Source organism: Papilio xuthus, unplaced genomic scaffold (assembly GCF_000836235.2).
Source record: "Papilio xuthus unplaced genomic scaffold, Pxut_1.1 DF826115.1, whole genome shotgun sequence".
Classification (NCBI taxonomy): domain Eukaryota; kingdom Metazoa; phylum Arthropoda; class Insecta; order Lepidoptera; family Papilionidae; genus Papilio; species Papilio xuthus.
In genome coordinates this window covers 4758188-4782986 of record NW_013532534.1, presented here as the reverse complement: position 1 = coordinate 4782986, position 24799 = coordinate 4758188, and the positions used below count along the sequence as shown (strand labels likewise).

General features: G+C 32.6%; 2 protein-coding genes across 5 annotated transcripts; one reads left to right on the top strand and one right to left on the bottom strand.

Annotated features, from left to right (window-relative positions):
• Nucleotides 1-9558: 9558 nt before the first annotated feature.
• On the bottom strand, nucleotides 9559-20217 carry LOC106123572 (tetratricopeptide repeat protein 17). Of its 3 annotated transcripts, XM_013319975.1 has the most exons (19): nucleotides 19993-20217; nucleotides 19466-19840; nucleotides 18934-19160; nucleotides 18368-18655; nucleotides 18089-18198; nucleotides 17492-17806; nucleotides 16952-17048; nucleotides 16413-16571; nucleotides 15886-16005; nucleotides 15364-15505; nucleotides 14651-14875; nucleotides 14179-14356; nucleotides 13609-13725; nucleotides 12951-13163; nucleotides 12375-12492; nucleotides 11637-11853; nucleotides 11083-11240; nucleotides 10662-10767; nucleotides 9559-10434 (listed from the first exon to the last, which is right to left on the bottom strand). In XM_013319975.1, the coding sequence occupies exons 1-19, from the start codon at nucleotides 20095-20097 to the stop codon at nucleotides 10297-10299; spliced, it is 3408 nt and encodes a 1135-aa protein (XP_013175429.1). In that variant the 5' UTR covers nucleotides 20098-20217; the 3' UTR covers nucleotides 9559-10296. The 3 variants fall into 3 exon arrangements, with proteins under 3 accessions (XP_013175429.1, XP_013175431.1, XP_013175430.1); XM_013319977.1 differs by lacking the exons at nucleotides 19466-19840; nucleotides 19993-20217 and having other exon boundaries at nucleotides 18989-19119; XM_013319976.1 differs by lacking the exons at nucleotides 9559-10434; nucleotides 10662-10767; nucleotides 11083-11240 and having other exon boundaries at nucleotides 11777-11853; nucleotides 12368-12492.
• Nucleotides 20218-20867: 650 nt separating this feature from the next.
• Nucleotides 20868-24207, top strand: LOC106123313 (post-GPI attachment to proteins factor 2-like). Of its 2 annotated transcripts, XR_001228154.1 has the most exons (7): nucleotides 20868-21202; nucleotides 21271-21402; nucleotides 21478-21639; nucleotides 21913-22018; nucleotides 22169-22375; nucleotides 22575-22824; nucleotides 22918-24207. XR_001228154.1 is itself a non-coding variant. In XM_013319564.1 (6 exons), exons 1-6 carry the CDS (start codon nucleotides 21101-21103, stop codon nucleotides 22703-22705), a joined length of 840 nt encoding a protein of 279 aa, XP_013175018.1. In that variant the 5' UTR covers nucleotides 20868-21100; the 3' UTR covers nucleotides 22706-24207. The 2 variants fall into 2 exon arrangements, 1 of the variants encoding a protein (XP_013175018.1); XM_013319564.1 differs by having other exon boundaries at nucleotides 22575-24207.
• The last annotated feature ends 592 nt before the right edge of the window (nucleotides 24208-24799 follow it).

Genomic DNA, 24799 nt, shown 5'->3' with positions numbered 1-24799 from the left:
AAAATTTACGTGAAAACCTGCATTAAACATATCCTTTTCTGTAAGTAAAATTTAAATCGCTAACACACTTTTAACAATAAAAAACCCAAAGTTACATTTTAGATTAAAAAAATGTAATAATTTAAGAATGTAAGATTGCACTTACTTATACATAGTTCTTATATTTAATCAAATTTTATGAAAAAATACATAGAATTGAGCGAAATCATTTTATTTAGCTGACAATATGCAATACAAATCTTTACAAAACTTTACGTTTCCTTTGTTTTCCCTTAGTAATGTTAAACAAAGAAAATGTTGTGACCTTCATTGAATTCTTTAGGTTAGCCTTTTAAAGTTTATTTTCATGACTACAAATCAACACTTTCATATACGATTTAAAAATAGCTTTTAAAAAGGTCAAGAATATTCGATTTGGTTTACGATTCCAATTGGATTTTTAAGGCTGTGTATAACCTTGTCTCTATTTCTTTGTTTCATTTCATACTATGTAGCCGAAGTTACCCCTAACTTAGGGTAAGCTCCAAGCTCTTCGGAGACGTATAGTGAGCTGATGATGTTAATGTAGCTAAACCTAACATAATGTATCATCATCATCAGCCTTTGTCTGTCCACTGCTGTATATAGGTCTTCCCCATTGCCTTCGACATTTACATAATGTACCCGAAACTAAAATTACGTCAAAAGTATAAATAATTAAAATAATATTATAGTGCCAACCAAGATTTATACAGAGAAGAGTTATTTAGTTAGAAATATAAATAATAAAGTGGAAGTTTCGCCGTTTTATTGAAATTATTTGCTTGAATTATATTAGTCTTTTGATGTTAGTTTGACTATGACATCGCAGCGTATGATGCTACTTATAATTTTATTATAATCTGGGTAAATATACAACATTTAAAAGTAATCTTACTGATATATCACCTTATATGTTTATAGAGCCTTGATAAAGTTGTAATCAGAACGTTAACAATATACAATATTGTAAAAACATTGCATTGTTTCATTATGTTATCCAGGACCATATATTATTGGATTGGTATATTGGTGAAGAAAGACCTAATTTCTTTACCAACATATAATATATACCAGAAGATATAAAATTGTTGAAGGTATTCGTTTGCGGGGGAGGGCAGTACGGGGGCGGGGAAGGCGGGCCTCCATTGACGTCAGAGCTCTCCTGTGACGTCATAGTCCTCTGCCACACCCGCGTTTGACGTCATCACACGTTTCGACCCCAGAATCCCAAGGAGCCCAGGATAAAGTAAAAATTAATAATTCTTACATTTATTATAGAGAGTAGATGTTATAAAAACAGAAGACTTATAAAATAAGTTAATTTTTAATTTAATTTCTTAATTATTTATGTTTAACGATCTAAATTCTAGTGTTAACATAACATTCTTGGACATATTTTGTAGCTTAATTTATACTACATATATATAAATTAGTAAAACTAGAAAAAATATTACAAATGAAAATTGAATGCCATAAAACAGCGAAGCTGAATGTCGTGTAGCAAAGCGTTTCGCTTGTAGCTATAAAATTCAATGAACGAAGGCTGCGACGTCACGGACCCTGCACCGCATCCCGTCCTGTTTCCTCTTCCCTGTTTCGCGCCTTGAGAGAGTGGGACGGGAGAGAGGGCCGGAGTCCCGTTGACCCAGTTCCGCGACCTCGCTCGGGAGGGATTGCCGTCTATTTTTAATCTGAAGGTCGATTTATTTATAGAGCTGGAAGCGCGTTCTACCGTTCCGCCATTGTAATTAATGGTGACTTTGCTTAACAATTTTATTTTTGCCGTTTGAATTGGTTTATCATTATCATTTTAGTTTTTATTGCCTGATTTCTTTTGTTTTTTTAATTGTTTCATTCTTTTTTTTAATAAAAATATTAGCTTAATGCGCAAATACCTCAAATCAATTAATTTTGTATTGATATAACTTAATTTTATTTTTATTCATATTCTTTGATTTTGTAAATAAAAATCTCATACATTATTAACGAGGCTTATTAAAAAAGCAGCTATTTTTGCCAGAAAATTATTTATCCTTTTAGGCCAAATGGCGGTGGGACTACTATACTGGTATCAACGGACTGACCCATTTCTGAATACGTCATCTAGCAGCCTTGAGGTATTAAAGAACGAACCAAGTTCCAGCATTAGCTTGTTGTTATGACAAATAAGTAATAGGTCGTCGTATACATATCCACCAAGCTGCTAAGGGTCTTCCCAAGTTTGGTGTGAGTAGGCTACAGTCCACGCTGGCAGAATAATGTACATATAAAATTTCTAAACCACATCAGTATATAGCGGGGATCGAACCTGCACGTGTAGATAACGGCCCAGTCAAGCACTTGACAATTGCAGCACTGATGATTCACTGCGTATCAAAGGCTATCAAATATTAATGTGGAAGTCAATGACCTCGTGCAATTCCGGATAATTCAAAACTTTAATGCCCTTTTTAATTTTTACTTACATTTAGACATCGTTTCATCATAAGACTCTAAAAATATATGAAATTGAAATAAGCCTTATCACTAAGAATAAAAGTTTATCAAACTGACGAAAAAGAATATCGACTAATTTTTTTTTGCCTTTTTGTTAAAAAGTATTTAAAAATTAAAATAATTAATTTCAATCAGCAGACAATACCTTTGAATAAATGTAAGTTCTACTATAAAATAATCCATATTTAAAACACGTAATCCGTCTGCACACGTCGCAAGCAGAGACAACAATGCAATGCGAATGCGTGCGGTGAAGGGAGGTAGCATTCGGGGGTGCGGGGCGCGGGGCGAGGAGTGAAGGGTGTCACGTGTCCACCGGACATGACTTCCGTGGGGCTTCGGGCTCCGGTGTCTAATCTATGACCGTCGCTATAGCTTTTTTTACAACGCTTAGCTAAATGCCACAGCCTACGCAGCGCTATCATGTACTAATGAATAAAAAATATATATTATAATTTATTGTATCTTACTTTTTTGATGGTTTGTAAAAATTTTGTTGTACAATCGTTCTACAAAAACTCTGCTTCATAAGAAATAGACCATTTGAGTTTGTGTGTATATATGACTTTATTAAAAAAAAAACTAAAATAAAGACAGAGATAACGATTATTAGACAATTTCTTTTCTATTTTATTAAAGGACACTATTTTTCAATAAAGTTGTTTAAAACTATAATGAATTGTATTCAAATACTTAACAAACGATGAGACATCTGCTGCTGCTTTATACACTGTGGCACAGCGGATCCAGTAACCTAATAAAGAGGAAATATTTTTTCAAAGGAGCCGTTCATTCACACTTGATGTCACATCTATACCATCTGCCAAAAGGCTTGTTCATTTGATCCTTCATAATTAAAAATAATATTTTTTTATTTACACATCCAAAATAACTTTTATCGAAAGGCATTTAGCACTGAATTACTTTAATGAAGGCTCTGTTATACATTTTTTTACTGTTGTCATTTTGCATGGGAAGGGAAGATCTTTTCTTTCTGTGTCGATTAAAGGTAGGCAACGCATATGCAATTGCGTATGTCTATGGGCAACGGTCACTTCGCTATTTCAGCGATTTCAGGTGGCCGCTCGCTCGTTTGCCACCTTATGATATAAAAAATACAAATATTTTTAGATCGTTATTTGTTTTTTGATTATTGCAATAAATCCTCACACATTAAGCTCTCAAAATCTTTTCTACTAAAGTTTTTCTTTTGCATCCAGTATTCACTACCTAATTAGAAATTTGAAAACGAACTATCAACCAATACGACATAAACTTATTACTTATTCTTCTCTCTAACTTACTCTTGTTACAATTTGCCTTTTTCTTTTAGAATATATTCGGCGATAATACGACTTAATATTTCAGTAAAATAAACGTGCATGCCTGTCACTTCTTTCATATTATAGGTTCACGAATTGAAAAGTTTAATTTTAAATCTATAGTTTTCTAACTAGTATTTTTACTATGTAACAGTGGATTTTAGATAGATAGATTACCGTTTCAAAAATAATTACTATAAAAATGTTGTAATTTTGAAATATATTATGTACAGTTACGTAAGGTAGTATATAACCTGCGAATCAGTCGTTATGGAAGTTCTAAAGCGGTATGTTTCCATTGTAACGCCATATTAGAGTGTAATTAAATTAAGTAATTATTCGTTTTGGAGTTACCTGGTAACAAACATCCATCCAAAGTCGCGGGCGACATCTATTATGTTATAAAAGCTGATTTTACACGAATGAGCCGATAACCGCCCACATTACTACTTATGGATAGCGTGAAGTAAATTCTACCTTGCTCATAATAATATTCAGCTCTACTCAAACTATGAGTATTTCTTTTTATTAACCAATCAATAACGTCACGTCAATCTTTACGTAACACCGCAAGACAATGGAGACGCGCAATTTAAATCTTTGCAGCGGTTTGTCCATAATCCTGTAATGAGGGAGGCGCCGACCTCCTTACTACGGCTTCCGTACGTCCTCCCTACATACCATTTCAGCCTATTGGAATAGTTTATATACATGTATACATCGTTTAATCTATTCCATAATGTCTAAAAATTATAAAAATCAAAGATACTAAAACCAACCAGTCCGCCGTTCAAAGTATCGCTGGACAAATGAGGTAGCGAGAGACCTTTTCTACAACGTATAAACTAACGTTGTACAATAATCTCACCTGATGTTAATTGATGATACGACCTAAAGATGATACGCGCTAATCACCCTACTCTTGACAGCACCCACGTCTTACTTTAATGGAAGAAATGACGCTGGCAACTTGTTCCAATCTTCTCTTCGAACAATAATTCCAATCACTATGTTCGTCGCGGATTGCGTCCTATGTGTAAATGTAAAATGATGATGAGGGAATCATTTCTGATCAAGACTAGCATAAGGGGCTGCGAGACAGTGGAGATTGGAGTAGTATCTCAAGACGTCATACTTTGACAGGTATATGAATAGGGCCTTTGAAAAAGGAATAAACAATCTGAAACCATAAGAGTTTTATTTATTTTAATTAATTGATTGTATTTTAAATCTTTACAATTCAATTAATTTACCAGTCATCTGTTTATTATGTAAGTAAAATAAAAAGGTTAAGTAGAAAGAGACAGCATGTCTAGCATGTTTTAACGCGTGGTCCAAGCATAATTAGATAATTGAATATCTTTTCAAAATACACAATAACGGAAAAACTAAATAGTATTAAATCCTATTAAGATACATATCTTTTCTTAAGGTCATCAGAAGAAGAACAAGTCAGTTCTACAAATTGTAAGTAGCAACCATACCAACTTTTCAAGAAAATCTTAAGGTATAAAAATAATCCTGTGTAGTACGTAATGCCCAAAATTTTCTTTGTAATATGAATTTGCTGGCTTTTTTATTACGCAATAAATGTTCTGTGTGTCATTTTAGTTATTCTGATGTTAGTTCGCAAATGATTTTTATATTTTTTCCTATCGAAAAGTAATAAAATCGCTCCGCTTATAACTTGCGCCTGTGAAAATAAGTAAGGCTACAGGACATAATCCAACGCTGTAAGTAATATGTTAGACGAGGTGTGTGAACCGCCTAGTGTCCATTCGCACCCCAACTCACCCCGTGAGAGCACGTCCCGTTCTCTAGTTTTTTTTTTTGTAGAAAAGCTACAAACAGCTGATCGTGTTGGTATTTCATAGATTTTCATTTTGCTTTCATTTGTGTTGTTTGAGTTTTTGCAAGTAAGTATTTTTTATTTATTTTTCAGTTTTATTTAAAATCTATATTCAAATTTTTACTGTATTTTAACTTTATTTAATAAAGTGTAAGGAGGAAATTTAATTCAAAGAATTTCTATTAATTTGATTACACTTTTAAAACGTAAAAAAAACATACCGTAAAATAATTGCAAAATAAAAATTTAGTGCTCTATTTGAAGTTTTAAATAAAAAAATGGCATTCGTTAAATTCTTTGCCTGGTATAACTTATGTATGTAGTTTATTTAAGCCTTAAGCCTTTAGTATGGTTTCCAAGTCCGATAGCGTGGGGCTTCCCGCCACGCCATCCGATATGGCAGGCTTTTTATAAGCCCTTCCAACTTATGCTTCCATCCATTTAGAACCATGTCTAAGGTTGCAAGGTACCAATATAAATAAAAAAAAACTTTTTTATTACTTTACACGTATAGTGGGATAAAACCAGGGAGTTTTTTTTTACCACAAACGTAGTGCAGCAAAATGTTTAATGTCATTTTACAGTTATTTTATTTATACAAAAATATATTTTGTATGTAAAATATATTGATGTATTTCTGGTTTGTAAATTTTAAATGCAACTTAATTATTTTTTTATTAGTAACTTAATCAATTTTCGTAGAATTTCTTTTATCGAAAACAAATTCAACTATAATTTATAGTTAATATAAAGAATATCATATTAAAAAAGCTTTTTAAACTCAAAGTTGTTCTACGAAAAAACTATTTTTTATTTATTTCTCGCATGCTACGCTTGTAATCGCCTCTGAATAGATATCAACGATTTTATGTCAAATATGGATAAAATAAATGACAGTCTGGATAAATGAAACGAAAACGGGGATAAATTAAATGAAGCCCAAAGCAGCTGCTGGCCACTGCACAAGATTAGTTGTTCATATACTCTTGTGCGTGTGACAGCGGCTATTGCGGGATTTTCATTATCTACACATAGAAGATCATCAAAGAATCAATAACTACAGTCTACAGAAGAATATAACTTAATTTAGTCTAGCAGTTTTAAAATTTGTACTCTCTTTAGAATAAATGTAAGTAATTAATTAATCGACATCACAGGGGACCGAAGAGATGGCAGCTACCTCGGTCAAAGAATTAGTTTAGCTGTCCAAAGGGGGAACGCTGCCAGTATCTTCGGGACCTTGCCTAAAGGGACTCCTTTTAATAACATATTTTAGTAAATTATTCTTTTTTTTATATTTCATTTTATATCATAGATTTAAGACTATATGTAATTATAGAAATAAGGATGTATAATAAATTTACTTCATCATCATCAGCTCACTATACGTCCCCATCGAGGGGCTCGGAGCCTACCCTAAGTTAAGGGTGGGTTTACTTACTACAGTAATATAATATATTGTGTAATGTATAAAACGTTGCTATGATCCAATATAATTTTAAGTTATATTTATCATATTAACATATTTCTATGACTTTAATATATTTTGAATTATTATGTCTATTATGTAACTATGTTATGTAATTAGAAGTCTTAATATCAATTGATATAGTTACTCGAATTACAAAGAAAAAATGGAGTTGTCATTAAATGTACAAGACTTTTGTAAAAGACAAAGCATTTGCCGGCTTTTCCAGGCATTTACTTTACAAATAGCATAAGTTTATTATAAGTTATTATTAATATATAATAAGGTTATTAAGAGTTCTCTATATCTCTCGTTACATCTAAGTTGTTTTCTCAACCTAATTGCTTATTTACTTCTAATACTAATATTCATATCTAATATCCAGATTTTATTGTAATTTTATTAAGGAACATTTAAACTTTGGTCTCACTATAGAGAAATTTGATTGTTGTTAACAATCATTTTTGTTTGTTTCCGTGGAAATCATAACTTCATAAAATATCTCTAGATGAAGTTTACATACAAATTTGTCATTTAATGAAAATATTTTAATGTAAGTAATAAAACTGCCGAAATTAACCATGAAAAAGGCATCCGGAGAACTTCTAACACGCCACACTTTTGTGGCCCCATCTAGATTTATAAATCTATGCTTAGGTGTGAGTTCTCTTCAATTTCTCTTTGAAAAAGTATCGTTAAATTTAGATTTTATATGAATGTTTTGGCAGTGTAAATTAACTGTAGCACGTAACATAATTGTATTAATTATTTTGTTTTACGATAACTTGATGTGTCTTTTTATTTATATTTGGTATATCCGCATTTCACTTTAATATATTCTAACAAAAAAAATCTAAATTCTCGCATCGCATTCGAAAAAAAAATTAAAAAAAGGATAGACACATCCATAAAGACATCTATGTTATATTAACGCCATAGAGGTTTTGATATTTAATAAATAAAAAAAAATTGTGAAAACATCCTATAACCTACCAATATTATTTCTTACTTGTATAATATAATAAAACGAACTAACATCATTATTTAAAAAAGATGAATATGCGATATATCAGTTTCAATGTCGGCTTTTAATATTCCTTGCAGATAGGTGCTGAAGAAGTCAACGGGAAAGAAAAGGAAGCCCAAAACAACTATTGGTCACTGCACAGGACTAGTAACTGAAATATACTCTTGTGCGTGTTCCAATAGTTATTGTGGGTGCTTCAATATCGACACGACGAAGACTTACGCTGGCAACACTGAACTCATCTCTCTATGGATTTTACTTCAAAGATTATGTCAATTGTCAATGTCAATGTCAACGTCAATTAATTATTAATGTATTTATAGTGTACTGTAACTATATTCAATAATATTCTTACCTGTGTGTCTTTTTTTAGTTTTAAATAAATAAAAAAAATATTTGAATGTGTGTAGTTTCATTATCACACCTTGTTTCATAATTAAATGTATTAAAGAATAGTAAATAAAAGTGGCTAAAAAATCAAAAAGGACAAAATAAAACAACTAAATTAAAAAAATAGGATTGTATTAACCAAAATAAAAAAGTAACATCAGTCTTAGGCAAGATTCAGGAGTAAAAAAATAACAACGGGTTCATAACAATTTCCACTGTTGAAATTGTACAAAAACATATCCTCCAAAAAAAAAGATAAGTTTTAGTACATACAATGGAAACAAAGAATATATAAGAAAAAATGTTTTTCAATGCAAAGGCAAGACACATCTTATATTGAAGTCCTTTAATTTGTCCATTAAGTATAACATATTAATGAGATTATTCAAAAATCAGTTACAAATCGGAAATCACATACTAATTTACTATAAGTGAGAAATTCCATATATCTATTGGGTAACATCTATGTACTATGTGATAAATTGATTATGTTAATAATGAATACAGTTCATGCTAATTTGAGTATTATTATTTAAACAGTAAAGTCTATTTTAGATAGTGCAGTATAAAAATTGTAAAATGTTTTTTCCAAGAAGCACTGAGAAACATACTTGAAATAATTTACGACAATTTGTAGTCAACTAATTAATTGAAATGATACAACTTAAAATTAACAGTGGTAGAGCCCGCTTTAACATCTTCGCATGAATTGTCCCGGCTCGCCCGGGGAAATACCACGACCACACAGAAGACAGGCGTCAAGTGGAAGCAATTCCGCGTTTCGTCTGATGAGTGTGCGTCCCGGAGGCCTAATTTAGTCCTCTTTCCCTTCCCACCCTTCTTATAAGGAAAGGATGGGAAGTGGAACTGGACTTTCCGGATGAGAGGATGCATGGAAAGGGAAAATATTTTCTTTCTGTGCATCCTCTTCTCCGTCGATTAAAGGTTCGGTCACTTCGCTATTTCAGCGATATCAAGTGGCCCCTTATGATATAAAAAAATACACAATCGAACGTGGATAAACCAAAAACTTCTGTAAGCGACTTGTCCGGACGATCTCCGTAAACGAGAAACCTCTATAAAAGAGAAAATTATTGTGTCGCCTCGGACTGTTGCTTTTCCGGGCTCGACTGTATTTCATTAAAAATATATCACAAAATTTGAGTCGATAGAAAAGTACTTCAGTGTACAAAACAAACATTTGAAGTTCAGTATTAAAAATGTACTGCATATTGGATATAAATCTATTTTCAAAGATTTGTAGTATTATCAGCTTTATATTAATTAATATATAAAGAATTAACAGGAAAAAATTGTACTTATTATTTCTTAATCTAAAAAATTGGATATTAAGTTATATTGAAATGACTATATGTAGGGTAAACGGAAAAGTTCGTGCCAATTTGTAAGAGAACTTTGTTGACTATTAGCTACATCGTGTCAAAATAAAACTGGACCAACAAAATTTTCCAGTAAAAAAAAAAGAAAAGCTAAAAGCTTTTTTTAAATACACAAAGGTATTGGAATTCAGTTCCAAAACATATCATTATATACAGCTGTTAAAATCTATTTCTACGTCCAAACAGATTGACGACATCGGATAAGCAGATTTTCATTTATTACTACTTATTACTTCAGTTTTAAATGCAATCAAAGACTTTATAAATCGGCACGAACTTTTCTATAACCTCGACATGTTTTACTCTTTGGTATATTATGCAAGTTATCCCGCTTGCTCTTTGGCATTCTCGCCAAAGACCATGAGGCAGATGGTGGCGTGCAGACACGCCTTCGCCGGCAGGTACCTCTGGTCGTACGACAGCGCGTACCGGTACATCCACACCGCCTCCTCGAACTCCGCCTACAAATTAATAATTATAAAAAAAAAATTAAAAATGTAAATATTTTGATTGCGGAGACATTGATTAAAGAATGTATTCTGTAAAAGTAATTGCGTGATACAATATCACCTACTCTTTGTAAAAACAGACACGACATGTGTTTACAGTATTGTACTAAGAGTGAAAATTTCCAGTGATATATAACTATAATTGTTTACTTTTTTTTTATTAATAAAAGTATTCTTACAACGCATGTATGTGATACAGCCACCAGGAAGGCCTCCACTTTGCTCTTTGGCGAAAGATAGAATGATAGGTATGCGATCTCTTTTGCGTCCCTTTGTTTTGATTGCCTGAAAGAAAAGAGCAATTTGATTATAGAAGTAAATGTAAATAAATGTTTTTTTTTAATTTGAAAGAAATTAAATGAGATTAAAAAGAATTTGAAAAAGAAGCGTCCTAGCGGGACTTATATCGACTCGATTGAAGAAATATTCAAGGAAGGCGGTATTGAAGCATCCGAAACTGACGTGCATATATGCGTAGATCAATAAATGTAGAAGAACCGAGAGTGTCTCTCGTCTCTCGGTCTCTGACTACCCCTATAGGACACGGGTGTAAGTTATATTGTTGTTATGCACATAGTAGTAAGTATTTGTATGACATACGTGTGCAGCAGAGCGACGATGGAGCGCCAGACGTGATGCGCGTGCGCTTGCGGCGCGAGGGAGAGGGCGGCGACCAGACAGCGCACTGCGCACTCGCCGCGCCCGCTCGCGCCGCACCACCACGCCGCCGACAGCGCCCCCGACCACGAACGTGGCTTCTGTGAACAACACAGAGCAAATGTTACTTCTCACAATAAACATAACAATCGCTTCTAAATCATCGAATTGTTTCGTTTCTCAATGGTTTACTTTTTAATTATTATATTACAAGACAACAATTTAATTGAATAACTTGATAAAAAGAGACAAAAGATTCCTGAATGCAAAATCTACAAATGTTATAAATATTATAAACGCTAATGTATGGATGGATGGATGTTTGTATGGATGGATGTTTGTTTGAAAGTATCTTCAAAACGGCTGCATGGATTTCGCTAAAATTAGGCATAGATGTAGACATAGCCTGGAAGAACACAAATTAAGTTTTTTTAATTCCGCACGGACAGAGTCACAGGCGACAGCTAGTCTATTATAAGTGACAAAGCGGTACCCACATTCTCCAAATACTTGGATATCTTGGCTCCCAGCGTGACGTAGTCAAAGTAGTTAAATACTTCAGCAAACTGATGCATGAGTGTAAGTACAGGCTCCCAGTGCTCCGCGTCAACGCGCATCACACGCTCCAGGAAGTAATCCCGTGCAGTTTCTCCGTTTATCCGGCACTCAGGAACCTTCTTGTTAGACGGACTCAGTGATGTTATATCTAACAGACTGTAAAAAAAAAACAATTGGACTGAAATAATCAACATTTTTTTAACATGAATAAGGTGTTGAAGTTTAACACTGCTCCTATAGGGATGCTGGATTAAGTCGTTCCGACTTATACGTGCCTGTTAAAGTTCGTGACAGTTATATTTCTATCATTAGTTCGAATCTTCACCATCACTACCAACCACAAAACAACCTCAAAATGGCAAAAATAAAGTGGGAACAAACTATCAAAGTTTATAAGATGCCCATGTATAGACCAATGACCTCAATGATTTGGAATGTATGTGCTATTCGCGAAACCCTATTCACCACTCAGTTGCTAGTCACTTATTAAAAAAACTTGACAGACAGACGGACGGACAACAAAGTGATCCTATAAGGGTTCCGTTTTTTTCCTATGAGGTACGGAACCCTAAAAACGAACGTTTGGATGGATGTCTGTAAGCATATAAATCCAATACTAAAATACTGTAAAAAAAATTGTAATAAAAAAAAGAAAATTTAATAGACATACATCTTACCGCAAGTTAGGATCAGAGAAGGGCTGCTTGAAACTAACAATATGCAGCCAGTAGCCCAGCTGCAGGTGATGGTACGTACAGTCTTCCTCCTGCAGCGCCATGTCCTCCGCCTGCATAGCTGGAAACATGCCGCATATATAACCTACCGTTTTAATACGTTCTCATATACAATAGACAAAATTTTATAAAAAAAATCAACTTTATTCAAAATTCGCTAACACACAGGAAACAAAAAAAAGTGTTAAAAGGTCGTAGCAATTACTTAATAGTCTTAATTTATATTAGTTTTATAAATTCGAAAGTTTAGATAGATGGATGGATGGATGTTTGTTATTAATTATCTTTAGAAGAGCTAAACGGCTTCTATCAAACGGCTAAATATCAAAAAAAAGTCTGGAAGAACACAGAAGCTACCAAGTAAGTTTTTTTTTAATCCGCGCGGACGGAGTCGCAGTCAAAAGCTAATATAGATAAGAGTCTGCTTTCTTTCTGATAGACACAATTCTAAACGGCAGTGGCCTACGGTGTGATGATGGTGATGATATTGGTCATTTAGTGATGACTATTAAAACTTACTATGACATCCTTTGGGTCCGCAACCCTTGAGAGAATTTGCTATGGTGATCATCATGGTGTCCAGGTTGAGCTGATGGCCGAGGAAGTCTGCGCGGTCTCTCGGCATGTTCTTTATGATCCGGTCGAACAGATCCTCGTCCATGTTGTCGACGTGCGCTTGTCTTATACTCTCGTCTTTTAGCTCCAGTAGACGAACTAATACGCTTTTATCCGCTGTTGAAATTTAAAAAGTATTAAGACGAACATTTGGTTTCTGATACCGAAATCTCTGTATAAAACATATCGTCATCCTTTTCTTTCATCTTTAACAAAACAGAGGTAACAATATGTTTTGAACGGCGACTTTGTCCTCAGAAACCCACGGTTAGTAATAAAAGTGTTGAAAATTAACAAGATGTATTTTAGGTGATGTTCGTAGAAAGCAATCTTACTAACATTATAAACATGAATGTTTGGATAGATGGATATTTAAAGGTATCTTCAGAAAGGCTGCATGGATTTTGCTGAAATTTGGCATAGATGTAGAACATAGTTTGGAAACATAGACTACTCATAAAGTATTGTTTTTTTTTAATTCCGCGCGGATGGAGTCGCGAGCGACAGCTAGTTATAATAAAACATGTTGCTGATTATATTTTGTTTATATAAAAAACAATACCTTTCTCCATATAACTGGGACATTTGACATTAGTGACATGACAGTTGGTGCCGTCCCTGTCGCACACCATGTTCACACCCGGCTCTAATTGTGTGCACACATCGCTTTTGCCATAATCTGTAAGCAATAAATTAAAAAATTAATTACACTAAATAAATATTATTTTACGTAATTATATCACCCTACCAATATTACTAACTTAGTAATCTTACTAATACTATAAATCCGAGAGTTTAGATGGATGGATGGATGGATGAATGTTTGTTAGTTATTTCCGGTACGACTCATCGGATCTTGATGAAATTTGTCATAGATGTAGAACATAGTCTGGAAGAACTCATACACTACTAATTGCTTTTTTTTAATCTAGTCTTATTATATTGCGAACAGATTGTAACCAGAATTGCATTCAATATACTGTTCCTGCATGCATCAGGCAAATTATTACTGTTTTTATATGAAAAACATGTAAGAAACAAATGTTTCAATCTAGAAAATATTTTTATTAATAATCAAGTTAACTCTATTTTTCTTACTTCTTTGCATATTTTGCTAATATATAAAACTCACCAAAATCAGATAAATCAATGGCCTGTTTTAATACACAGCCCCAAGCATACAATATATTTTTAGCAATACCACCGAGGAACTCCTTGTCAACTCGCACAACTTGTTTCAGGTGAAACAAATGGGTATGCCGATGTTTCTTCAACATGTTTAATTCTGCTAAAATGAAGTTTGTTGCCGGCTGAAATACAAAAAAACAACTTTAATACATATTATGTATATGTTGCGTTACGTATAATATTTTTTTTCTTTGCTTATCTAGATCTAGACTAGATCGATTTTGACGGAGAACTTTTGCCGAGGGGTTGTTTATGTCTCATACTTCACTATCGAAATCGCAGGCCTATTAATTAATAAAATTAAAAAAAAAGTTCATATTTTTATCTTAAATTACAGAATGAAATTAAAAAAAAAACAGTGAAATTTAATCTATATTTGAGTTTTAGATTAGAAAATATAAAAAACTCCAACTTACTTCGTACAAGCTAAGTCTGAAAGCCTCTTCAGCTGCTGTCAGAGCTTCATCGAAGTATCCCATCTCCAAGCAGACGGAGGCGAGGGAGATGAGCACAAGATCCTTGTATCGTATGGGCACACCTTTACTGGCGGTCAGCAGACAGTGCAGTGCGTTCACGTTGTTGTCACGAGCTCGCCAGTACAGTGATGATAATGTGTATAGAATCCATTTTGGTGCCAATCTCTGAAACGTAGTAAAATAAGTGTTCATTTCACTGCTGCATACACAATAGAGTTATTCCATAAAATATTCGGTGTCACACTGTTATAGCAGAGTACAAATCCACGATGTTTTTTTTTTAAATTTGGGTTCGTTCCGCTTGCGCAGCAATGTGATCGGCCTTTACTTCACTGATATGATAAATGCGAATGTATGGATGGATGAATGTATGTTAGTATGTATCTCCAGAACAGCTGTACCGATCTCGCTGAATTTTATCATAGATGTAGAACAGTCTGAAAGAACACTTAAGCTATTATTTTTTTTTAATTCCTGGCAGGAATCGCGGGAGACAATTAGTACTTCATAACTCTCAGCATGTCATAAACATATAATGGAAAATTTGTAACGCCCTGTGTACAAACACTATTGTTATCTCGTTCTTTCACTCATTAAAAGAAAGAGATAGCGATTGAGAAGGATGGATATATTGTGGTAATACAGGGTGATACCTTTTGCACGGCGGAGTATATCCTATGTCCAATTTCAGCGTCGTGCATGTGCCGCACGAGGTCGCTGTTGCCGTTGCCCGCGTACTCCAACAACTTCTGCTTCAGCTGATCCGTTCTTATCACTTCTCCTACCAGCTGACTCCTTCAAATGTTATGGAAAACAAGAATTCATTAAACAAGGCAAAAATCTTCGCTAAAAAAAAAGAGAAAGTGAGATTGAAGATTTATTTTCTATCTTCATTTCTCTTTCTGTGTTTTTATTAACAAGGTAGTTATTTATTTTTTAATATACAAAAATTTTGAAAACACGGTTGTGGGGGGACCCGCTTATCGCTTTATTTGTATAAGAATTAACAATTTACAGACATCCTTTCCTTAAGTTCATTGAAATATTTTTTTAAAAGGATCAAATGGTTCCATAACTGTCGTCAGAATTAAAAATGTTAGTAAATTTCATAATAGTTACTAATATACTTTTATTACTCGTTTATAAGCAGATGTTAGTAAACATTGGATTCTTACTTTCTCTTCTGTGTGAAGGCTGCAGAGACTTTATCATGAGGGCAGGTGGGAGGGTGCCATGGGAGATCATGTTCCTCAGATGCCGGCACTCCCAACTTATCCGTTAACAGTGTACCCAGCCTGTAACAAATATTTCAATCTTTATGTCCACACGGAGAATTAATAATTTAAAGTACCAGTCAAGCTAAACATAAAATATAATTTGAGTGTCTGTCTGCGATATTATGATGTATTTGCATAGCTGATAATGAAAAAAAACAATTTCAATTTCTACAAGTTTTGTCCGTCTGTATGTCTGTCTGCAAGGACGTGATTGTTCCCAGTAATCTTCAGAGCGGCTGGACCTATTTTTACGGGACTTTGACGGGAAGGTAGCGGATGCACGCGAGCATATTATATAGTCTACTTTTTAGGGATAAAGTCACAGGCGACCACAAGTATGAATTACAAACAAAACCAAATTTCACACTTTTTTAGAACAAAAGTCTTTAAAAATTAAAAAATAAAGGTAAAATGTTCCCACTTACATTAAGCCTTTGTTTTCAAAAGGCATAAATACAGGATATATAGCTTCTACATTCTGCGGAAAATTCCTTTCGTGTTCTTTACAAAAACTTTTCGACGGCCAATCTGGATCGTTGTCAAAATCTTCAGCGTTGCGATTTATCTTCATTGTAGGTGGGAACCTGTAAAAAAAAAAGAATAAAAAATATATTAAATTTATAAATACAAAGATTAAAAAAAGTCAATAACAAAACATAATAATTCCAAAATGTCTTAGGAAATATAGAAGTAATTTGTTCAAGTCAATTCCAAACATTGGTCAGTCTAGATCTTATAGTAGATTTTAACTACAACAATATTAAAATTCTCGTCACAATGTTAGTTTTATAAAAAAAATTATGCATATCCAGTAGGTCTAAGAATCGGTTACTATCTATTTTTTAATCCCGCGCGGACGGATTCGCGGGCGACAGCTAGTATAATGTCTAAATTAATACTCCTTATTTTACTCCTTATACACTTCTGTAATTATGTTTTACACATATTAAAAATAATCACTTACAAATGTACTCCAACTTCAAATACATCCAACTCCTCTTCAATAGTACTTGCTTTTTTATCAATCTTTGTTTCTTGCTTTACTTCTGTATTTTCCTTACCTGGATGATAGAAATTACTATAAATAATTATAACTAAATTACGATAAAATGTCGACATTTTATTGAACATAATTCTACTATTACTAATATTATAACCATGAATGTTTAGATGGATGTTTGTTAAAAGATATCTTCAGAACTGCATGGATCTCGCTGAAATTTATCATAAATGTACTATTTATTTGTTTGTAAATCACCCACCAACAGTCACGGGCAATTACTAGTATACCATTAAACCACATTTACAATATAAAAAAATACCCAAATAGGATTTAATAAGCTCATACAAGAGAATACTATATGTCAAAATATATGTTGTTCTAAACAACACATTGTGGGTCCGATGTTACTACCTAACCTATAACTTTGATAAAATATCGGAAGTAGAACAAGCTATCAACCTCTGACATAACATAAATGATTAGAATAAACATTTGACCTACTTGGAATATCTGGTATTGAGGATGGCATCAAATCCTTCAAAGCTCTATGTTCCGCAGACCGAAGTAAATCAGACTGAGCCATTAGTTCTGAAGCTAAGCTTGAATGCTTATCAACATGTCTGGCCAATCTCTGCAGACTAAATGCCACTTCAATCACATGTAAACTGGTTTTATCTGTCCACAGATCATTATATATTGGTCCATCGAGAAAGTACTTAATCAGTGAATTCCTATCACCTCTTACTTTAAGTGCTTTTATATCGAGACCAGTTAACTCTGTCATTTTCTCACAGTTTTTCACAACACTCATATAATCTGTAATTTAATAAATTATATTTTAATTTCGAGACATTATAAGTAAATATGAAAGATCTTACTAATTTTGTTAACGCGAATGTTTGGATAGATGGATGGATGGATATTTGTTCGAAGGTATCTTCGGAAAGGCTGAACAAATCTCGCTGAAATTTGTCATACATATCAAAGTCTACAACACACACGCTACTATGTTTTGTGGACGGAGTCGCAGGCGAAAGCTAGTATTAATATAAACTGTGTTACTGAAAAAATGTTAAGGCAAGACCAAAAACTTCTTACCATGTTCCTCTTTTAGCTTCATCGCCTTTAGTATTGATGCTTGTAATTTAAGCAACTGAGCCTCTTTCTGACCGTATATTACAAGCTCATCACGCAATTTATTTAAGGCTCTTTAACAAAATAATAATAATTAAAAAAATGGTCACTACAAATGAAATTAAAAAAAACCTACAATATTAATAATTAGTATTTGAATTTGCAAAATACTTTTTTATTATTCTTCAAAGAAATCCCAAATTAATTTATAGATTAATTTAATAATATTTAAATTTTACTTACACTTTTACTACTATCAACTTCTGCCATACATTTCCCAGACAATTTGCACCATGTTTATGCTTAATAGCAATTTCAAAAGTAGGATTCAATTTCAGACAATCATTCAAATGTCTACTCGTATTATTAAAGTCACAGAGCACCGCATAAGCATTGGCTATATGAAAATGATTTAAATATGAGTTTGGATTGTGGTCTACTGCCGCATTCAATACAATCACTGCATCTTCCGTCATTCTACTAACATGTAGTATTGTGCCCAATCCTAATAGCGCTAAATCTTTATACTCTCTGCAAGCAAAGTTTTATTAATTAATTTAATGTTTCAATGAAATTTTAATAAAAAACGTGAATAATTAAAAAAATAAAAAGTCTGATTTAAATTCATGATTGATTATTACACATATCAATGTAACTTAAAAACTTTATGTATATTGCATTGTATATTTTATATAACTTTATAGTACTCTATGTGTTGATATACACTATCTACAGCATTTTGAAAAGATTTGATAGTTTAATAAATAAATAAAAAAAAGGTTTTAATACTGATATTTGAGCAAGTTAACCTTGGTGCATAATGTATAGCCCGGCGACTGCACTCAATTGCCTTAGGAGCTTTACCTCTCACACGCCAATACATGGAAGCCATGTGATAATGCAGCCATGATGTGTTGTTCTTCTTAAGAATACGAGCCACCCAGTTACCAAACTGGTCTAGAGTCATTATGGGCGCCACCTTCTCAGGTAAGTGCTCCTCTCCCAACATAGTTAAATTATCTCTATGAATCATGCTCTAAAAAAAAAATATATTTAAACTTTATAAAGGAAACAAAGATGATATTAGGAAATTAAACAAAATATTTGTTTCAGTTGTTTAAAATTGTGTAACACATTGTAATACACTAATTGAGAACTACTAAAATTTGCATATAAAAATCTGATGATGACAGCAACTAGTTCGAGAAGTCAGGGGCACCCGGTGAATGGGAAACTTGCCATTTATAATTGCTTTATAATATTTTCATTCAGTAAAAAGAACACATTAAATTCCTATTTTATAACATTTGTTGTTTAAAAAAAATATAGATTCATGCTTACCTCTAAATGTTCAAATGTAGACATACTAAAAATTAATGATGATATTTTCTTGCAGTCCGGAATGTGTAAATCCAAAGTAAACAGTGGACGTGTAACTTGGTACACATAGTCTGGAATATTCCGAGAACTACCATCATCAGAATATGACACATACCAATCCAACTGTTTAAGTTGGCCGGCTTTCAAACAATTGCTATCCGCTAGAACTAGCAAACCAATATCTGTGTTCTTATCCACATCATTCCATAATTTATCAATGATTATTTGCCTTTTTGATAAATCGTTATAAATATCTATAATCTCATTCCAATACGTCTCTTGATCTATGAAAGCTAACAGATCGTATGGTCGGTCCAATTCAAATGGAGAATCAACCTGCAATTGTTGTTATATGTAAATACAAACGCAATATGTTTCAACATTTTTGGCACAAATTTATAACAGAAAGAAGTAATTGATTAGCATAAAAAATATGCCATAATTTGTTGAAATAATAGAAGAAGAGGAATTATATGATATAGTGTCACCTTTGGCTGAATTAAGCCACTTTCTGTGACCATCCAATGTGTATTTGCTTGTATACCATCAAGGGGGCATACAATAAAAATAAAAATAAGCATGATCACTTTCATTTATTTTTCGTAGTTAAAAATAATACAGTATATTATCATTCTATTTAATACAGCCGGCTGATAACATGAAAACTGGCGCTTTTTTATCACATTCACAACATGTACGCACAATTACAGAGCAGTTCCTGAACTGACAGAAGAGAACAATGATTAAATTGCACTTTGACATAGTTGTCAGAATACAAAACATCAATAATTTCAAGTACAGATTAAAAATTTCTTGGTTGCTCGGTTTTTATTTTCCGTAGGTTAGTTTTATTTTAAAAATTACATTTTATGTTACTAAGAATTGCGAAAAATAACAAGACCCAGACTAATGTAGAGGAGTTAGCTGCAGGTTGATAAAATGGAGATTTATGCACCAATTTTAAAACAAGGAGGCATTAAAAATTGGTGCATAAATCATAAATCTCCATGTTATCAACCTGCAGCTAAATTTCACCTCGAATCTTCGCAATCTTGATAATTTTTGTTATTACATATTAGGTCAGGAATTTATATTTTATATTCAGTTTATGATATGAGTTAGGCTGGTAATGTTACACTGAAAAATTATTATACTAATACAATACTATTTATCTATTTAACGTCTTTTAATGTTTAAATTGGAGAGTCAAAGCAAACATTTATTTAAACAGAAAAGAAAAAGATTGTTGAGTTTTAAAAACTCTGCACTGCTCAACCTACATGGATGGCTCTAGTCGCCTTATTTTCAGGTCCTCGGTGCGCAGGTGCAAATAACCTCATTCAATCCGCGTCATGGGTCATCCATACGATCTTTTATTCTTTAATTATAATCCCAAGAATTCGCGTTAAACCACCGTGGAGTAATTACATGTTACATATTTCAGATAAAAATGTTTAAAGTACAATGCTATAAATAATGAAAACGAAATATGTGAAACTTTCAATACCTAAAATGTGTCCAATTATGGTGTTCACCGCTAAAAGAACGAAATAATTAATAATATGTTCAGATTATATTTTGCTTAAATTAAAAAAAATGGAAAATGACGCACAAATACAGTTGCCCCAAAATTCAAATGTTGATCATTCCAATGAAAAATTAAATGTGAATCGAACTATTAAAATTTTGGAATACAAGGTGATAAAAAATGCAGTGTTTAATACCAGTGCTTCATAAATTAATTATTAAAGCTTGTATCTTTTTAGGGATTACTTTGGACATGTGCTCTGAGGGAAATATGTCTAATTGCGCTCTGGCTTCCGCTCGGTGCATTAGTATTTTGTTACGTGACTGCATCTATATTTCAAGCAGATGATATACACGAAACGCACTGTAGAGTAAGTTACTTAATCTATGATTTGATGCTTTTGTTTTTAATAGCGCATATTCTATGGTTTTAATTTGAATTTCAGGTTTATAACGTAGTGCCATCGATAAGTGCTATAACCGGTATCAGTCCCCAAAGATATGTATGGAGGATATGTATCGCCTACCATTTAGGACCAAGGCTCTTAATAGGATCTTTGTATTACAACTATCATAAAGAACGCACTTCGCATATCACGGAAGAGAAGGTATTTGTTATTCACACATTACATATAATACAGTTATAAATTATGTAGTAAAAGTTTTCCTTAGAGCTTTATGTCACAAAAAGTTAGCAGAACATGAGAGACGAGAAAACAGCATATAAAGAAGGTTTAAAAAAAATATAATCGCCTTAATCGAACTTGGAACCCGGAACTCGCACAATAATTACTAAAAAGTTACCTATGAACCGAATAAGAGTATAGTAAATAAATAGACAGTTAATTCTAATTGAAAGTGTTAGTAAGTGTTTTTTTCAGGTCCGCAATCAAGCAACAAAACTAGGCGATGCGTGTTACTGGCTCAATTTATTAGAGTTATTCGCACTCACAGGAGTGACGTACGTTTCGAATAGAGAAAATTATTGTAAGTTCAAATTAATAATTAATTGTATGAAGAGATCGAAAATTGATCGGACATTACGGTGGTGTAATCCAAAAATCATAGTAGCATCTTTATCTTAAAAAAATCCCCGCTCAAACGCATTTTTTAAATTTGGAATCCTTTGTTTTTCAGTTGTTCATGAAAAAATATTCATAGTGTTTATGGTCGCTTCCCTTCTGCATATGCTGTGTCGAGCCAGGGTGGGTAGTATCGGCAGCGAGACGGTGGAACCCGTCAGGACCAACAAGCTGGTCTGGATACTGTTCTATCTCGCAATTGCAGCTACCATCGGACTTATTATATTCTTTCTCCGCCACCGCTTACTATGTCGTCCATTGGGTAAGAGAATTTATAAAAAAAAACTTAAATTGGTAATGAGATGGTCACGAATGTAGTTCCGTGCTTGTAATCTATGAAATTGTATTCAGCACAGCTTAACTCTCTGAGACACAATAACCAATTAAGTCGCATATATTTTTAAATTTTTATACATTGTACGTATAGTTGCATAAAAATTAATACGCTTTATTTATTTCAGCGTTCACCTGGTTTTCAATATGCGAATACATTTTAGCGACGACGAATATGGCCTTCCACGCAATCGTAGTGCGCGATCTGCCGCTACATCAAATCCAAGTTGTGTGTCCAGACCGCCAAAAAGTGAACTAAAACTATGCAACTTGTCTATGCATACTACATTGACATACCAGTAAAGAAAACATGACATTAAAAATGGCGGCAAAAGGCACTATTGCTAAACGGTGCTATCTGCATCGGTTCTGCCAAATGTAATACATCAAATTATCCTATTTATGGAGTTAATTAAGTATTGTAGATTAATAGAAATATACAAAAATTGTTTATAATATATTCTATTGCAGTTATGTTTGATGTTCATCGCAGCACAGAATTTTTAGAGCACATAATTGAAAATGGCGCGCAATTGTTCTAGTTATTAATATGGTTAACGATTGGTGAATAATAGGAAAAAATAGCTGTTATATTAGTTCGTATTTAATATTTATTTATCTTAATTAGATGCGATCTGTTTAATACTTTTAGATGATAGTAATTTGTAATATTGTTAACTATTAGAAAATTAATTATATTATAGCATTTTAATTAAGTCAAAAACGTGTCAATGGATACAGTATTATAGAAGTACAATATAAAATAATACTGCCTTAAATTAAATCGAATGTGAATTATATTGAAATGAAATACATAACTTTAAGTATTGAAAAATTACAAATTGTTTAAAAAAATGAAATAGAGAAGTGGAGAAGGACCAAAATTTTAATGGCATTATTATATTTAATAAATTGTAAAATATGGAAACATATCTTTTGAAATTTTAAAAATTAAGACGTTTTTAAATATTCTATTAAAACATTTAAGCGAATGTTTCAAACTGTAGACAGCTACTGCTGTAGTATTTCTACTTTTTCTAATATTCCTACAAGTCTTATACCAACGCAAATCAATAAAATCAAACATTTTCTAACAACGGCATATAAGTAAATATATTGACAGGGTCGTATTTTGAAACAACAATTACTATAAAAAGTAAACGGTGTGTCATCGGTAGACCCTTAAATTATTTATTTATTGAATGTTAATTTATTAACCCGAAAACATTTCAAAATTAATCATATTACAGTTTCCAATAAGATACGTATATTTTGTTTAAAAAAATCTTAGTTATGTTTTAGGAGCTGTAGACAAATTTCGATGAAAAACGCCTTCGCACAATGTATAACTTTAAAATAACGAATAGTCGAGTTTCTGCAAAAGTATTATGTTGTTTGAGAATAGTCCAATCTAGAATTAAATTGCTAAATTAAATAAAATAGAAAAGTCGAAAGTGATAATTTAATTTCCTTTAATATAATCGTCTTCTATTTCTATAAAATTCGTAATACTTACTGTATACTATATTGATTTAATAACTATTAGGTATGTTACCAAATTTGTTATTTTGTTTGTCCTGCGAAACCAAATTTTAGCTCAAACCAATGATACCATACATACGTACGAAGATAATACGTATTTAAGAAATATTACTATCGTAATTATATAAGGTACCTTATTTATGATAGAAGATAAAATTTATATTATTATTTTCGATGTTTCAAACCGTATACCTATACCTAAACTTTAGCAATACCTGTATGTGATTTCAAGAAATAAAATTCTGCTTACTTATATTTATTTTTTGAATTTATTTCACCATTACAGATGTTACTTTTTTAATTAAAGTTAAAATAAAGTAACCGTGAGCTACACTACTGTTGTGAGGGATCTTTGCAATAAAACTATTATTTCCTCACATTTCCAGGTTCTTTATTCATGTTCTGACACATGTTCTTATTTTTCTTAAACTCTAAAACAAACGTCACTTCTTTTTGACACATTTTTACAAAATAGGTTTTAATCTACAACACACTCCCGGGGGAGGCATACAAGGTTTTAAAACAATAAAATTATCACACAAAAAAATCAACAACTTTCAAATCAACATAGTATATAAAAGCGACCAAAACAACAGCAAGGGTCAGAACTTCAACAACATCTGTTAATCTAAACTAAAACCTAATTGGAGGCATTATTGTGCGTCCTGACCTCGTTGTAATACCTGAGGGAGGGTTATCGTTAATACTAGCATCACTCGTCACATTACCTGTGTCTGAAGGCCCTTTATGTATGGGTACATTGTTGAGCCATTCTTGAGAGACTGCTGAGACTTCAAGAGGAAATAATCTT

What these genes read in the sequence shown, in the direction of transcription:
- LOC106123572 (XM_013319975.1), bottom strand. Translation starts at nt 20,097, where the DNA reads ATGAAAGTGATCATGCTTATTTTTATTTTTATTGTATGCCCCCTTGAT. An exon ending in TTTGAAAACAAAGGCTTAAT is followed by an intron (nt 16,006 to 16,412) that starts GTAAGTGGGAAC and finishes TATTTGTTACAG; the next exon opens with GCTGGGTACACTGTTAACGG. An exon ending in TATCCAAGTATTTGGAGAAT is followed by an intron (nt 11,241 to 11,636) that starts GTGGGTACCGCT and finishes TGTTGTTCACAG; the next exon opens with AAGCCACGTTCGTGGTCGGG.
- LOC106123313 (XM_013319564.1), top strand. Translation starts at nt 21,101, where the DNA reads ATGGAAAATGACGCACAAATACAGTTGCCCCAAAATTCAAATGTTGAT. An exon ending in TACACGAAACGCACTGTAGA is followed by an intron (nt 21,403 to 21,477) that starts GTAAGTTACTTA and finishes TTTGAATTTCAG; the next exon opens with GTTTATAACGTAGTGCCATC. An exon ending in TTCGAATAGAGAAAATTATT is followed by an intron (nt 22,019 to 22,168) that starts GTAAGTTCAAAT and finishes TTTGTTTTTCAG; the next exon opens with TTGTTCATGAAAAAATATTC.